The 16,365-nt window shown below is 47.9% G+C and overlaps 1 protein-coding gene across 3 annotated transcripts in view; it reads right to left on the minus strand.

The window, feature by feature from the left end:
• Positions 1 to 16,365, minus strand: part of KIF16B (kinesin family member 16B) — a 293,377-nt gene that overhangs the window by 96,202 nt on the left and 180,810 nt on the right. For all 3 annotated transcript variants that reach the window (XM_029220041.1, XM_029220042.1, XM_029220043.1), the window contains exons 18-22: positions 14,416 to 14,469; positions 11,547 to 12,905; positions 7,800 to 7,952; positions 5,802 to 5,898; positions 5,022 to 5,072 (exon numbers count right to left, since the gene is read on the minus strand). In XM_029220041.1, coding sequence (XP_029075874.1) covers positions 5,022 to 5,072; positions 5,802 to 5,898; positions 7,800 to 7,952; positions 11,547 to 12,905; positions 14,416 to 14,469 — 1,714 coding nt within the window. The remainder of the gene's footprint in view (positions 1 to 5,021; positions 5,073 to 5,801; positions 5,899 to 7,799; positions 7,953 to 11,546; positions 12,906 to 14,415; positions 14,470 to 16,365) is intronic.

Raw genomic sequence — 16,365 nt, forward strand, 5'->3', positions numbered from 1 at the left:
AAAAAGACAAAAAGCTCCTCTTGGCCACCGCAAACCAGGCTGCGGCCAGCAGTGTGGACCCTGATGCACTCTCCCGGGTCCTGCCTCTCCCTGCGCACTTCCCCAGAACCTGGGGAGAGGAAAACCAATGCTGGAAACTTGGAGCAAGTTCAGTAGCTTGTTGTCGGCGCTGATGGGGAACAGAGGGAAGACCTGCGTTTCCTGACCAAAGGGAGATGGTCAGTCCCTGGAAGGGTCAGCCCTGGCACTGGCCCTATCACGGACAAGGAACAGAAGTGAAGGGGGACTACAACATTATATTGCACATTATGTAAATATCTGACCAGAACACAAAGTGGCCCCTGCAGGCAAGGCTAAAACGAAGGCCTTAGCGGAACGGCCGAGTCGCTAAGCACGGACGCACTGCAGCGCAGCTGCCGTGACCCTGGCTGAAGTGAAGGACACGGCCAGGGGGAGGTGGCCCCCTTCCTCCTGAGACTCTGGAAGCTAGTAGGACATTCATAACTGAGAAACAGGAGAAGGTGCGCGGAGCAACCCAGGGTCAGATGTAGTAAAACACCAGTACAAAACGTGTAACCCGACTCCGCACAGGCATGTGAACAGCAGTGCGGGCAAAGGAAGGGGTCAACCAGAGAAGGGAGAGATTTCTGAAGAGCCCAGCTTCAAGCCTCTTTCCAGGAGGAGGGCAGCCGGCTCCCGGGTGGTACCAGTGGGGAGAGGAGCCCGACCTGAGGCAGACACAGTCATGAGTTGCTCTCAGAAGCGAGGCCAGCAGGCCCCCGTGGTCGGAGGTGAAGGAGGGTGAGGCAGCTGAGAGGCAGGCGGGAGGGAAGGGACTCTCCTAGAGAGACTAGGAGAAGCTAGTCTTCCCATCCAGGGAAGCGCCGGATGCCATCGACGTGGTCTCTATCTGATAAGATAGCGCACGGCAGCCTGGGAAGTTACACCGGGGCTAAGAGTCTCTCTAGGAGAGGACCACCAAAGCTCAGAGGAAGGCCTGGCACACTGGGGGCATGTGGCCCAGGGGAAGGGCAGTCAAAGCTAAGCCAACGAGGAAGGAGCTGAAGTCACAGGCTGGAAAGGAACAGTCCAGAGTCTGAAGGGAGGAGGGAAAAGGCAATGCCCTGAAGAAGACCCCACAGGGCAGGGGCGCTGCCTACATCCTACATGTTACAGGGAGGGGAGGGCGCTGTAATCCCCCAGGTCCCCCAGGGAAGCCTGATGTGTCACTAACGTGCTCTGCGGCAGAGCTGTCCTAACCTTGGCCAACAGAGGACGTCGAGAGGGTCACTGCCAGACCAGACAGACATCTTTTCAGGCAGCACAAATCCGCCTGCCAGTGTCCAGCAGAAATAGACTCCAAGGCACATAAGCACAGGTCGACATGAGCACAATGTGAAATGCTTCCAGCACCTCACAAATAATGAGGACCCGATTTACAAGGCTGACGTTCAAGAAAGTGAAGCAAGGTGGTGATAAAGACATTTCATCAGTGCTCTACTACCACCTATTTTTAGTTCAGTGGCGATATTTAAAATATTTACATTTTCAATTTATAGAGGCCTGCATTTTTCCAGTTTCAAATCAGTTACCTACACTAAGATAGACATAGCCCTGGATGACTTTCATCATGTTTATTTTATGAAAGATCTCAAAAAATACATGGAGTATTTTCACAGGTCTCCTCCCTAGAGCCTTGTCAAGTGTGCGATTAGCCACAGAGCCTCATCCTGAGAGGTGAGGGTCGGTTTCCAGACCTCAGGGGCCACATTGCGGCCGCCCTCCGGACACAAGGTGCTGGTGCACAGCTGAACATTCTGGGCTTCCTGAGGGTGCTGGGCGGCACTGCTTCCTGAATCTGATGGGTGTGAGTTTCGGGAAGAAGACGAGTTCGATGGTGGATGCTGTTTTCATCTCTGGGACAACAAGACACCTGAATTCACTTAAAGCTCGGCACCTGACCACATCAAACCGTGTCCCTGGAGGCGGCGAGCTCGGAGAGCCGCTCTGAGGATAGAACACGCGGTCTTCCCTCACCAGGGCGACGTGGGTGTTGAGAAGGACCAGCGGCTAGCAGTGGCCTGGGCCAGAGCCACCCTCGACTCTGACCGTCGTGTACAGCAAGAGCTGAACCTCCACCAGAGACGGGGCGTCCACGTCCAGGTTTCCGTGAAGGAAATAAATCAGGTCGACCAGGGTATTCTGGAACCTGGATGACAACTGAACTCCGTTCACGAAAACTAAATCAGGGATTTCCGCCTTCCAATCAAGGGAAAGCTGGACCAGATCTTGCTGGAACAAAGGATGGCTGGCGCAGGCGGCGGCATCGGCCTCGGACGTCAGGACACACAGGAGGTCCCAGCACATCTACTGACAGAGGTGTCTGCTGTAGGTAAGCACGGTGAGCAGGAGACTCTCTGCAGAGCCCAGGAGTGAAACGCTCTGCCCACCAAAGCCGATCTGAACCTCCTGTAGCCCAGAGAGGGGCAGAGCGCGGAGCAGTCCCACGGAGGCTGGGGGATTCAGAACCAGCGTGCACAGGGCTGAGCGGAGCAGCAGCTCACACGCGGGCCAGGGGGCAGGCTCCGCGCAGCTGGCGACAGCGAGCCAGTACACACGCTGGGTCTCACTCGTGTCGCCCAAAGTCTTGGTAGGGAACCGGCCACCAGCTCAAGGAAGCCTTTCAAAGGGCACTCTGGAAGCTTCAGCATTTGGTCTGGGAATCGCGCGAGTGTCTGCTTAAGCAAAGAGCCCGTTCTGACACCTTCCACCTCCAGGCAGAAGACGGAGCCCGGCGAGGAGCCTGGAAAGTCGGCAGCTGTGGCTCTGTAGGGCACCAGGCTCCCTGCCCGCCCGACGGCCCCTGACCCTTCCCTGCTGCTGCCAACCTAAGCTTCTTCGGGAAAAGAATGAGCTTCTGGTGACACCCCGGGTGCCTCCAAGAGCGTGTCCAGGGGTAAGAGTTTCAGAAACGGCAGCCTTGCGATGAATGCTGCTGCACGGGAGGCGAGCCCCCACGGTCCCACAGGTTCCCCGTGTGCCCGCCCGCAGCAGGTGGCTACTGGTGTCTCTGTAAAGGTCTGAGACCCACTGGTTAAAAGATCCCAACCCGCTGCTTCCCTCTGGCTTGACACTCACGGGTGACCCCAGAGAGCTCACTGCCTTGGCCACCACCTCCTCCCTGGCTTCCTGCTCCTGGCAGAGCTCGGAGGCCGGAGCCCTCGGGGGGGACGCTGTGGCCTGAGACACTTTCAGAGAGAACGAGGCAGAGGAGCTGGCTCTACCTGGTCTGCTCACTCCCGCTGTCCACGGACACTTCCTGGGATGCGCATTGCAGCCAAGTCCAGCTGGACATGACCCCCGGGCTGTGTTCACCTTCAGGGGTCGTCGGTTCACTGAAATTTTCTGACTCACCCTGAAAATGTCCCTCACCGCTCGTGCTGCTTTCGCTAAGAAAAGAGATTTTAGTTAGATCGACGTGTTCTGGTTGAGAGCCGCCCCTGTTACAATCGCTGCTGTGCGACGGCTCGGGCTCCGAGGGCTGAGACCCCCGCTGGCGGGCCCCTCCGCCTGGCGCTGAGGAGGGGGCAGAGGGACCTGAGATGCTCTGGGTCGCGGGCCGGATCCAGTGGTGGTTCTGGTCTACCTTCCTCCTCTCCTCTCGGCCGGGGGCGTCAGTGACTTCTTTGGACAGCAATGGGGCAAGACAGCTCTTCTGTCAAAAACAGGTGAAATGGGGCTGTGGCACCTATTGCGATTCTTTTCCACATGAAGATTCTTGCGGGCATTGGTTTCATCGTGTGGATTAATGCAGAGGCTCAATCGAAAGCCTAAGCCATTCGTGTTGACTGATTCATGATTTCAGAATAGAGGACCTGATTCACACACAAAGCATCAATTTCCGTATTTCATATCTTATAAGTCGCCAGCTATTTTGATCAAAATACATTGTAGGGATTGATCCACAGTATCCACTTTTTGGTCTAGTATTTTATTTACTCTAAAATAGACCCTAAGACCTTTGATGCAATTTTCCAATGGGCAAGTAAGAGTAATCGGGGCAGACAATGCAAATCAGAAACTGACAAGTATTCCAACTTCATGCATGTTTCTCTGGCCTCTTGGTTTGTTTCACTGGAATCCTTCATTATAACTGCCCCACTGAGATGGTCATAACGATATCTACAAACCAGCACCATGAAAGGTTCACTGCCAGCCTGCAACAGACCAGGCACGTGGACACAAAGAAATGAAAGGCAATGTCCTTCTCTTCACAAGGTTACCAGCTGAGGAAACGGACGTCCACAGGAAGACAGTGTCATTCCTGGATGGTTGGGATGGAGGGCAAGGTGGTGGCCAGTCTCCCATGGGACACCCACCTCTCCGCCGCTCTCTCTGTTCAGTGATGTAAGATTTCCACCACCTTGTAGTTTTGCTTCTTTGCTTTTTAATTTAGGAGTGTATGTAAGGACAAGTCCCTCAGCCGAGGAAAATACAGATAAAGCCTTACAAATCGTATGCCCAAACAAACCTTGGTTTGACAACCCACCAGAGAAATAAGCTACCCAACCAAAAGTATTTCCTCTGCACCGTTGCCAATGCGGTCGATAAAACACGCAGGGTTTCTAAAACCTCGAGAAGTACCCAGTTTCATTTCCAAACCCCCTGATTCTGATTATATAATTCAATCTTTTAAATGCAGACCAAGGGAAAGGATACTGCTACGAATGAAAAACTGGGCAAAGGGCCTCTACCACAGCTACACGCCATTGAAACAAAGTCAAAGTAGTTTGCAAAAAGAAAAAAACACCTAAAAACCTAACAATAAATAAATAAAGCAGTTTGCAACCAGCAGGATTCTATTTAATTTTAAGTCATATAATAGCTTGCCTTGCTTATTAGCCATTAATCTCACTGGGACCTTGAAATTCTAATTACGCAACTAAACATTAAGAAAATTTAATCACACAAGCATGCTGTAATTTAAGGCAACCCTATCAACCTGAAAAGTCATTACCTACCTCATATTTTAGCTTACGTTGAATGGTGCCATTGTGAAGTTTCTCATTATCCTGAAAAGAAAATAAAAGCCCTCTATATTAAATTATAGCATGTTCATAAAGAGGGAAAAAAATGATTTGATTACAATATTTATGAGAACAAAATTCTAAGGAAACATACTTGTCATTCCACGATGACAACCCTTCTTGAGAATTTATATTCCCAAGGTAAACGGGACTCTATCGATACATCTGCCTGTAAGGGAACTGAACCATTTATTCCTAATCTTAAAATTCGAAGAACAATTTTAAAGGCAAATTTCCTCAGGACACTTCTTAATTTGCAGGGTAGAAATGAAATGACTTTATTTTGATAAAAATCAGCTTGTCACAAGTATGTATCTTCTCAAAGGCAAAATTATATTTCTACTTGGGATAATTTATCGAGTGAATTTAAATACTTATGGAAATTGATTATATTTTTGGAGAAAACAGAAAGGTGTTACGTGTAGAATTTTTATAAATCAAACAAGGTAAATAAAGCACTTCAGGAAACTTTATATTCACTTAAGAATTTCCCCCAGAAGTTCAAAATTTTTAAATAAAGTTATTCTTGAATTAATACTATTTATAAGCTGTTAAGCTCCACCCGAGCAATATTTAATATTTCTACAACATTTTGCATCTCAATTTTCTGAGAAACAGTACATAAAAGACCCCCCCACCCCCCACCCCACCCCTGCTCCTTACTGAAAGGTCATCTTGAAAACGAATAACCAGATCACCTGCTCCTTCACTCACCTTCACGGTCTCGGCAGGTGCACCGCTGCCATCGCCAACCACACGGTGCAGATCCTGAAGGCGCCTCTGGACTTCTTCTTCAATGTAAGCACTGATCCTGGAAGCAAAAGAGATGGGGGTCCGTGACCGCTTGTAACCACACAGGGCATTCTGAGATCTTTTCGTTACCATGCCCTTTGCGGCTGGGAACCTTCTCGTTCTAAATGCCAAATGTAATCACAACTCAGGATCTGGACCATTTGTCAACTTTTGAAGAAATCTAATGCCATGTGTTTACTATCTGGGTTTTCCCCAAACAAGAGAGGCCTGGACAAATAACCGAATCTTGGGAACAGAAGGGAGACTCAGTGATCCCATCCAAATCCCTCCCTATGTCCTGAGCGGAACCTCTGCTGCAGGACAGGGGAGAGTCGCAGACTCGGGTTCCAGATGACTCTGCGGTCTCAGAAGGCATCACTACCCAACACTTCATTCACCGAGCCTCCGTTTCCTCACACAGAAAACGATGATTCTTATTTCTCACAAAACACAAAGTCATTTCAGAGGATTAAAAGGAAAAACAAAAAGTAGATGCACTCTCCACAGACCTTCACTATTGGATGGAACAATGTCTCACATCATTCCTGCTCTGTCTTGTCTCTGCACCCGGCCATGAGACACCACATTTTAAAGGTCTCTAGACCTTTCAAAATGCCTGGTGGAGGGTCAAGATGGCTGAAGCCAGAAACAGCTGTCAACTGAATACCTGGTACCCCATACGATACAGGGAAAACAGCTGGTACCCAATACGATACAGGGGAAACTGTGTGAAGTACAGCCATCCACCCAGAGGAACCAGGGAAAGAGAGAATTTGGGTTCCATCAAAATCTTTCTAGTGGCTCAGGCCGCCCAAAGGCAAGGCTTTCTCAGTTCTAGGCTCCCTGCCCCAGTTCTACAGACAATGAATTAGACGGATTATTTTAAATGAAGTGTTTTGCATGTTTACATCTTAGCACACTAAAAAATAAAAAATCTGGTTGCATCTTTCTAAGCCCATGCAAAATCCTACACACATTTCTGTACTACTGACCATGACTAAATGACTTTCTGATATGCTGGGTAAAGAGATTAGTACTACAGGTAAAACAGCCCCAAAGAATGGAGCTAGGGTAATAAAATGCAGGATTTACCTTTCAGTATTTCAGTAAAGAAAATCATATGCAACTGAATCTGAACCAAGGCCACTTAGAAACAAATCTCCCTGGACCTTAAATTTTAAATGAGCACCACAGAAGATGCAGACCTAGATTTAAAGGACCATACAGGCTCATGCCATTCTGAGTACATTTTGATATCTGAATACCTAACTCCTACTAGCCAGGGCTCAGGACTGTCCAATTTGAAATGTCCCCATGACCTAGATGGAGTTGAGAAAAACAGTCAATTTTCTTACAGGCAAAGAATGATTAGGTTGATTTATCTGAGGGCTCTGAGCCACAGGGCAATTCATGATGCCACCCAAGTTGAAAATCATTTTCCTACAGTAACATCAGATTTGTATTTATGCTATTCGTGATCATTCTGAATATACTGGTACAGTCTTTGTGACAGACTTCATCTATTTGTAATCTATGGCTTCTATAAATTCTTTGTCAGCACAAGGTCCTTCTTGGTAAAATTCAATTAACTCTACTTTGTTCCTCTCAACCTAGCCTTGTATCACTTCTTTCTGGATGAACTGGTTTCCCTGAACCTTTTAATTCTACCTTCTCACACAAACTACTTGCACCAGTATTCCTTAGATTTGGCTGGTCAGGTCTCAGGTCTTGGGCCCTTTAAATGACATCTCACCCCACCACGGGCCAGGGAGCAGCCGATCAGGACAAAGCATGTCGTGGGGACAAGTACTGCTTATCACCTTTGATAGAGCCCTCCATATGCAAACTGGCCAATATAAGGTACTGTGAGTCATTAAATCACATCAGAAATAGGCATGCCATCAGTTTAATGTCCAGTACCTGGCATCCATCAGGGGGACCAGGTAAGACTTTTCAGCACTGGATGGCAAGCTGGAAGAAGCAGGTTTTCCCTCCAAGGTCCCACGATGCCCTTTTTGAACACCATCGACCTCACAGATCTTCTGCTTCAACTGCTGGATTTCATGTTCTAACCTACAGAGATGGAAGTTATGTGAATTCACTCATTAACAGTATCTCCTGAGAATCTTCCCTAGAAACCATGGGAGATCCAGACCAAAACTGTGCAAAGAGCTTTACCTTCCAGTAGAAAAGGTACCACATACCTATAAGACAAGGTATAAGGTGATAATAGGCCACAAGAGCGGAGCAGGACAAGTGCTACAGGCACCCAAAAGTTGGAGAGAGTTCTACCATCAAGCGCAAAGATATTCCCACTGTGCTCAGCAAATCCTCAGAGCTAGATGTGCAGGATTCTGAGTCCCAAACCCAGCTTCAACAAAACAGTTGGTTGTAGCCTACATATCAGATCCCAATAAGTATTTCTATTTGACAAAAGAGATCTCTGCTTTAAAGAATTCTTTAAAACTGCCAATCTAGGAGAACCTTCATGGTCAAGGCAGTTCTAAGTTGAGTCTTCACGGGCCAGTGGGAATTTGGCATTTGGAAATGACAGTGGGTGGTTTTCCAGGTGCAGAAACAAAGGGACTAAGCCACAAAAACCAGGAATCCGCTTTGGCTAAGGCAGTGGGTGTGGAAAACAGAAACAGGCGAGAGAGACCTAGGAAAGCAGGCTGAGCATCTAGAGAAATAACATAAACCATGAGCTGTGGAACCAAACATTTCTTTCCAACGACAGATGATACGTCTAATGTAAGGTCGACTGTGTGTATGGCTGGTCTCCCACTGGCCCAGGCACGACTGAATCCAGGGCCATCAGGCTAGAGGGCCAAACTTGCCAGTAAATTTGGCCCACAGAACCATCTAGGGGCTGCAGCCCACTCACTGTTAATGACAGCTGGGTCTCAATTTCTTCATGTATCAAATGAGAGAGTCAACTAGTCTCTCCAAATTCCTTCCGGTCCAAAATTCAGAGAGTCTGGTTTCAGGTGCTGACACGCCACAACACTGCCAGCTCTCTGGTGTCGCCAGCAGTGATTTGACTGCTCTATCCCGAACGTGAAAGCCAAGGTCTTGGCTCTCGGAAATGTGATTATGGGATCACCAGGGTAGGAGCTCCTGGGTCCGCGGGAGACAATGCCCAGCTGAACTCAGCCTTTCATCTGTCTACCGATTACTGAGCACCAGACTGCAGAGCACGCAGTATTCTTGAAGGAGGAAGGACTGAGCACAGAGAAGTGATGTCAGGGGCCAGGTGGTGGGCAAAGAACCAGGGAACAAGGTTAACACAGAATCTCAAAGATGGTAAGGAAAATGAGCCAATGCAAGTAGGTGGTGGCCAATGTTTGTAATTAAGATGATGCCTACGGAGTTGTTCAAAGACATCTTTCAGGGCTGGGCAATGGGAAGGACTCCACACAGCAAAGAGGCGCCAGTGGGACCCTGAAGGCTGAGCAGGATTTCTATACATGGCGAGGGACAGCAGGGCCTTGCATGGAAAGGATCGCAGCCCACGAGAAGAACTGGTCTGCCCAGCAGTGGCTCTGTCGTCAGCAGACAGGAGGACAAAGTGGGCACAAGCTGGATTCGAGATGCAACTCTACCAGTTTCTAACTGCCTGACACTTGTCCCATCAACCATCAAGGAGAAAGAAGAAAGAAAATGATTAAATCTCGCTCACAAAGCAAGCTGACAGGGAAAGCCAAGTGCACCGTTGGGTCCAATCTGGCTCCACGTGAATTTGATATTTGGCACTTTGGAAATTCACAAGAGGTCAGCTCAGGGTACACAGCGGGCCCCTGGCTCAGCCATGAGAACCCAGAGATAATAAGACACAACACCAGTACCCCCAGAAAGCTGCAGGACCATCAAAGCCAGAGCAAAGCACTCAAAATTTGCTGGCCTGAATTAGGGCTTTGCAAAGTCTACTCCATCAAAACACAGGAAGCTAAAAGCCTCCTTTGCGTGGCTTCTGGAGAAAAGCTGACATCGGGAAATCATTACAGTGTATCCACTATAATCGAGTATTAACACTAAATGGCCAGGGAGCGAAGCCGGTTGACAAAAGCCAGGACATCAGGCTCCAAGCCCCTGCTGCATTCTCACTGCACAGAGCAGGATACAAATAGAGAGCGTGCCCTCCACTGCTGTAAATTTCCTGGGGCTGGAGCTTTGTCCAGCAATTTCATTTACATAAGGTACCTACAATCATTTTCTTAAACCACAGACCTATTTCTCTGAAGTCACAGCATTATGGTTTTCAATTGTCACCTGTCACTGTTTTGCCTGGGGGGATTACTGGAGAGCTTGGTAAACAGAATCCAGTTTAAGCAGATTGTTTGAAAGGAGGCTGTCCTGACCTTTTCAGGCAAGATGGTGGACACGGGCTCAGGCAACACCTCCCAGTAGGTCTTGCCTCGTCATCAGCATGGATCCCAGGCCTCTGCCAATGTCAAGCTGGGCTCCTAGAGGCCAGCACTCCGGGCTTCTGCTGCAGCCCCTCGGGAGGTGCTGTGAGGGGAGGGCTCCTGGGGAGGGGGCAGCATTCCAGGTCCCCGTAACCTGGGCTTCAGTTAAGATCTCAACAGACCAAAGGGTCTGGAACTAAAGAAAATACACAGGCCCATGCCCTCCTCATGAGGGTAAGGACACTGCGGCCCCAAGATGGAAGAGCCTGCCCAAGGCCAGCAGGGCAGGAAGGGGTTGGGAAGGGCACAAAGCCCCCTTGCAGGACACCAAATCCGATGACGTCTGCACAATAGGCGGCCGCCAGTCTCTCTGAGTCTTGGCATCGTGTCTGCAGGGTTAGCAGAAAAAGCATCCCCCAGTTCATGTATTTATTTGTCTTGAGATCCTACTTCTGAGAAGCAAGGTGACAGGCACCAGGTAGAGGAAGAGAAATATTCTTCCTTTATCATGAAAACAGCGCTACTCCCTAGTTCACAACATCGAAAATATCATCAGAGAATCATGACCTAACATGCCTGGATAGACCACCATGTTTGGAACATCTAGAGAGCTTTGCTTGTTTATTTTTTAATACAGAATCCCGAGGTGTCCCTCTGTATTCTCAAACACTGAGAATCAGCAGGGGTGGGGGGAGGGGTGTTTTTCAGTTCGCTGCCAGGTGTGGAAATCACTGTTTATGGAACCTGTGAACAAGTGCTGGTCAAGGTCCCAGAGAAGACATGGGGGGGGGGGGGGGGGGGGGAAGGGGGGGGGAAAGGGGGGAGAGGGGAAGGGGGGGGGGGGGGGGGAGGGAGGAAGGGGAGGGAAAGGGCGGCAGAGGGAAAAGGAGTCAACGAAAGGGAATGGGTTTGGGGAGAGCAGCGAAGGAGGGAGGGGGAATCCGGCTGGAAGCTTTCTCAGTCTTCCCTGTTTATCAAATATTAAACACACAGTCAGAGGTCAGTGAGGTAACAGACATGGGCTTAGTTTGTGTGTTTTTTCCAACTTTAGGCCAGTGACTCTAAACCAAGGATCCTAAGGAAAAAGAAAAGAAGGCTAAGAATTTGCCAGTGAATCAGAAAACATAAAGGCTACAGAATTACTTTTTCAAAAAACAGTGAGAGACACAGCACCAGGGCTAGAAGCCGCGCCATCACAGCCCGAGGGTTAAGGCCATGGGGCACGGAGGGTGTGGCAGGCGTCCCCTCGGGCTCGGCTCACCTCTCCCGGTCCTTCTCCAGGGCTTCCTGCTCGGCCCCCAGGCCGGCCCGGAGCCCGGACCGCTCACTGCCGCCGGCGGTCAAGGTGGCCGGCTTCGGCCTCCGCTCCTCGGCCCCCAGGCCCCGGGCGTAGCGCCGCTGCAGGGCAGAGTGCCTCCGCTCCAGCCGGGCCACCGCCCGCTCCAGCGCCTCCCTCTGCTGCTGCTCCCGGGATTCCAGGATCTCCTTTTCCTTCCGCCTCACCTTCTCCTCCTGACGGGCCACGTTGGCCGTGAACTCGAAGGTGGCCTGGAGCTTCTGCAGCTGGCTGGCGCTGGCCTGGTACTGCGCGAGCTGCTCTTCTTTTTCTTCCATCTCTTTCTCCACCTGGTAGAGAGTGTTGTCCAGGCCGAGAGGACCTCGGTCGAGGATCTCGCAGGCTCTCTGTTTCTCTTCCAACAGCCTCGGCAAATGATGCTGCAGGAGATACTGGAGCTGGCTCTCCTTACACTGCAGCCTCCCCTCCGCCGGCTTGATCTGCTCCGCATCTCCAGCCGCGTGGGGGACATCTGCGGCACCACCGTCCTTCTTGAACAACAACCTCGATTCTTCCTTGCTGCCAGATTTTAAGCGCTCCAGGATTTCACGTTCTTCCTCCACCTCCTTTTTCAGGAGCTCCTTCTGCTGAACCAGCTCCTTCTCCAGGGTGGTCAGCGCGGCCAGCTGCCTTCGCTTGAACGCTAAGAAACGCAGCTGCGCCCGTTCGAGCTCCCGGCCGTCGCCGTCCCCCTCGGCACAGGCCTCCTTGGCCCGCAGGAGACATGCGCGGATGCCCTCGAGGTCCTGCCGCTCCTTCTCCGCGCGCTGCGCCTCCCCGAGCCGCGGCAGCCAGACCAGCTCCCACTTCTCCCGGAGCTGCTCCTCTAGGAGCGCCACGCGCAGGACCTGCTCCTCCTCCTGCCCCTCCAGCCGCCTCCTCTCCTGCTCCAGCCTGACACACTGCGCCTCTTTTTCCCTTTTGAGTTGCTCCAGCTCCTGAAATATCTGAACCTTCTCGGCCTTCTCGTGGCTGTTGAGTTCTTGCAGCCGCTGGAGCTCTTCCCGGACGCGGAGAAAGCGCTCCTCTTCCTGTTTCTTCTTCTGCAGCTCAGTCTCCTGCTGCTCCCTCAGCCTTTCCTCCTCGAACCGCTCCTTTTCGGCCAGCAGGTCCTTGAGCTTGCTCTCCAGGTGGAAGCTGCGGCGCTTGAGGCTCTCCTCCTGCTTTCGGATCTGCAGCTGCACGATCTCCGTCTCCTTGCGCTGCGTCTCCACCTCCTGCTGCATCCGCTCCAGCGCAGCCTTGTCGGACTTCTGCTTCTCCTCCATCTCTTCTATGAGTTTTCTGAAATGCAAATCGTTGACTGGTCGTTATTTGAGCGCTAGGTTCAAATGCTGCTCTAACTTCTCCCTAAACTGATACCTCCTAGAAATGGACATACACCACACACCCTTCACTAAATTAAAAAAAAAAAAACAAAAAAAAGAGAGAACAGCACTTTCCTTTTAATATCCAGCAGCATGCTGTTTAATTTTTTTACTCTGTAACTGTCCAACATATCATTTGCCTAATCTCCGGAAGTAGCTTCTGCTATCATTTCTCTGCAGAACCTATAAGCATAATGTGTTATGCATGATATAATTTTTAAAGCCCCCTGAGCTCAAAGAGAAAGAGGCATGCCCAATTTAAATTTAAATGTGAATAATTTTATTCAGCCCAAAGGCTAAAACTCAATGGAAATTCGGTTACAAAATGACATTAAATAAAAATGCTTATGCTGTCCTCAACTCATCAGGGTCAAATATCAAAGTCAAGATAATCGACACTTCATTGTTCCAGCTCAAATAACTACACGCTATTTAATCACTAGTTTAGGACAAATGGTAATCACCAAATGATCCAAAATATTAGTTTATTAATGCATAACATTGAAAATAACGTCAATCTCCATTAGAATACTTGAACGCTTGATTCTGGTGGTTACATGTCATGTTGTGTCTTAGAGAGCAAAGGGTCCCCACTGGGTGCTAAGTCAATGTTTCGAGGTCAGGGTGGCCTCCAAAGCAAGAATACAGGGCATGTCAGAGTACGGATGCACGGCCTCCATCTCCTGACCCACCAAAGACCTATCGTACATGATGCTGTGAGCTCAACTAATTCATCTGTAATATCCAGACTCCACATTCTAGAAAATAAATACCCAGGGTGTAGATTTTCTGCGGCCTTACTTTCTATTCTAATATCTATCCTTGGTCCATTTCTTGGCTTGTTAAATAGGACAGGAAAAAAAAGAAAACTACTTAGTTTTATCAAAGAATTACATCAGAACATATAAAAAACGCTCTCCAAATCAATTAAACACACACACACACACACACACACACACACACCCCCCAAAAGGAAAGGGAGCTGAGAACATGCAGAGGCAGATTAGAAAAGGAAATACAAATGGCTGATCAACATAAGGAAAGATGTTTAAAAAGTGAGGAGGCATAAGAAGGGGAAGTATCATTCTTTCGGCTTTTTTAAAACTCAGGATATTATTAAGGAAGAAATACTTTTTAGTTAAATTTAAACAAGTCTACATTTGATGTATTACACTTAAAGAGTGTATTAAATTTGCCTACTGACTCTACTCCCCCATCTCACAAGTATTTGAAGATGAACTATTTAAAAAATTCAAACGTGAAGTAAAACTAACCAGCTAAAGAGAAAGGAGCTACAGTCATCAGACGTGTAAATGATGGACACGGAGCCAGAGGGAGATGACACAGACACAGGTGATCTCAGCCTAGGACATCAACACAGGCACCCACCCACTCTGTGGTGTTATGACTCCTACCACGTGGCTTACCTTTTACTTTCTAATTTCTCAAGTTCTTCACGCTGTTGCCGCTCAAATTCAAGTCTAATAAATCAAATGAAAATGAGTCACTTTTCTGAAAGAGCTTTTTTCACTCTCTTATTCTCTATATGTAGTTACATATTACAAAGAACACTGGTTTGTCAGGTACGCTTTTTAATCATTATGGGTTAGCAAGTTTAAAATGTATTCTTTGCTCTATGACTATGATTATAAATTAGACATACTTTGGGAGTGCTTGAATTCAGGCTGAAAAGAACATATTTTACTTGAAGGAAAGCAAACAAAACACCACTGTACGGGACAAGCAGAGTTAAAGGAGACTTCTAAACGAGAAGCATGCCCACCCCATGCAGCCTAGCCACTGACTAGTACAGAAAAATGGAAAATCTCTACCTTAGACAGATGGGTCCTTTTATAGGGAAAAGACTGCCAGGGAGATGAGAGAGAGAGAGAGAGAGAGCACAGACATCAATTAAGAAAAGAATTAACTGTGGGAACATCAGGAGAAAAACAGTAAGGTACTTAAAAGCCAGTAGCCATGCACAAATTGAAACGTCTTCTTATACAGATCACATTTTCCAATCATTTCTTGAAGTAAATTCTCCAAAGAGTTAGCTATTATGTTTTACACACTTCCCATGATAACTAGAGCACTAATAATAACTAAGTACCAACCATAATTGCCCACAGAAGTCAAATTCATGTTTTTACTACTTTATAAATGGTTATACTGTATGGAGGTTTCTCGAGATCCTCCTGTAGTTAGTGGTTATATGACATTGGAGCTATGGGGGCTACAGAGATTATGAACAGATTGACCATAGTGGTAGCAAACTAAAGGGGGCTAGGTCACTGGGAATTTTAAAACAACTCGCTAAAATACTGATAACAAGTTGACTTTTTCTCAAATACTAGACTGAATTACTTCAAGGTTTCACTATACCTTTTAAACAGCATGAACTGTAATTCTTAAACGTTTTCCTGTTGTGGTGGATAGCAAGTACAGCTAAGAAGCTGAACTATGGAAAAATTCATCAGTCAACTGTTCTTGGATAAGATAATCCAGGTTGGCAACAGTTACCTTTACAATGAGCTAACAAATTTTCAAATAGATCTGTTACCAATTTAATTTGGGCTAAAATTGAGAGTAATTCTGGGGGGTTTTGCAAGCAGAACTGAGGGCAATGCTGAGTGATTTACACGTTTGCTTATTACTCTGCCTTCCCAGCAAATCCTGAAGATAGCACATAGTACCCGATCCATTTAACAGATGAGAAACCCAGAGCTCAGAGGTCTGAAAGAACTTGTCCAAGGTCATGATGGTAAGATATGGTGGAACCAGGGCTTGAACCCACGATAGCCTGCTTCCAAAACATCCTCAAGTCGTTCATTTTATGAGCAATGCTCCAGTTTGTGATATATAATAAGAATATTAAATCCTTCATTGAAACTTATCATTTAGGGTTATATTTATCTTTCTATCAAATGAAAGTGATCTGTGGATTATAGGCACCGCCATCCATGAGAAATCAATCACATAAATATAGTATATGAAAGGTATTTGCCACTTCTGGAGCCCAATCCATATGCCATCACGCTAAGCTGATACAGGGTTTCATTTAAGTTCATGTATGATCGTTCTCTTTTATATAACGATAAACAGAACCTTGGGAATGCTTCCTAGTACATACTTTTAGACTTCGGTACAGTTTAGTCTTTCTAGAGATAATTAGTGTCAAAAAAATCAAATCAAATCAAATCACCGGATAAAACACTCAAAACCTGAGGATTTTCCTAATAGAACTGTCTTTATTCTTGATTTACACTTTCTGTGAACATCAGCTCAATGTGACCATCAGCAGACAATGTCGCTCTGCTCTGACAGTGTCACAAGGGCACAGTCATAAGGCAAATGCTGCTCTGAGAGGTTTGAATGAA

This window comes from Monodon monoceros, unplaced genomic scaffold (genome assembly GCF_005190385.1).
Source record: "Monodon monoceros isolate NGI ecotype Baffin Bay Population unplaced genomic scaffold, NGI_Narwhal_1 Super_Scaffold_13, whole genome shotgun sequence".
NCBI lineage: Eukaryota > Metazoa > Chordata > Mammalia > Artiodactyla > Monodontidae > Monodon > Monodon monoceros.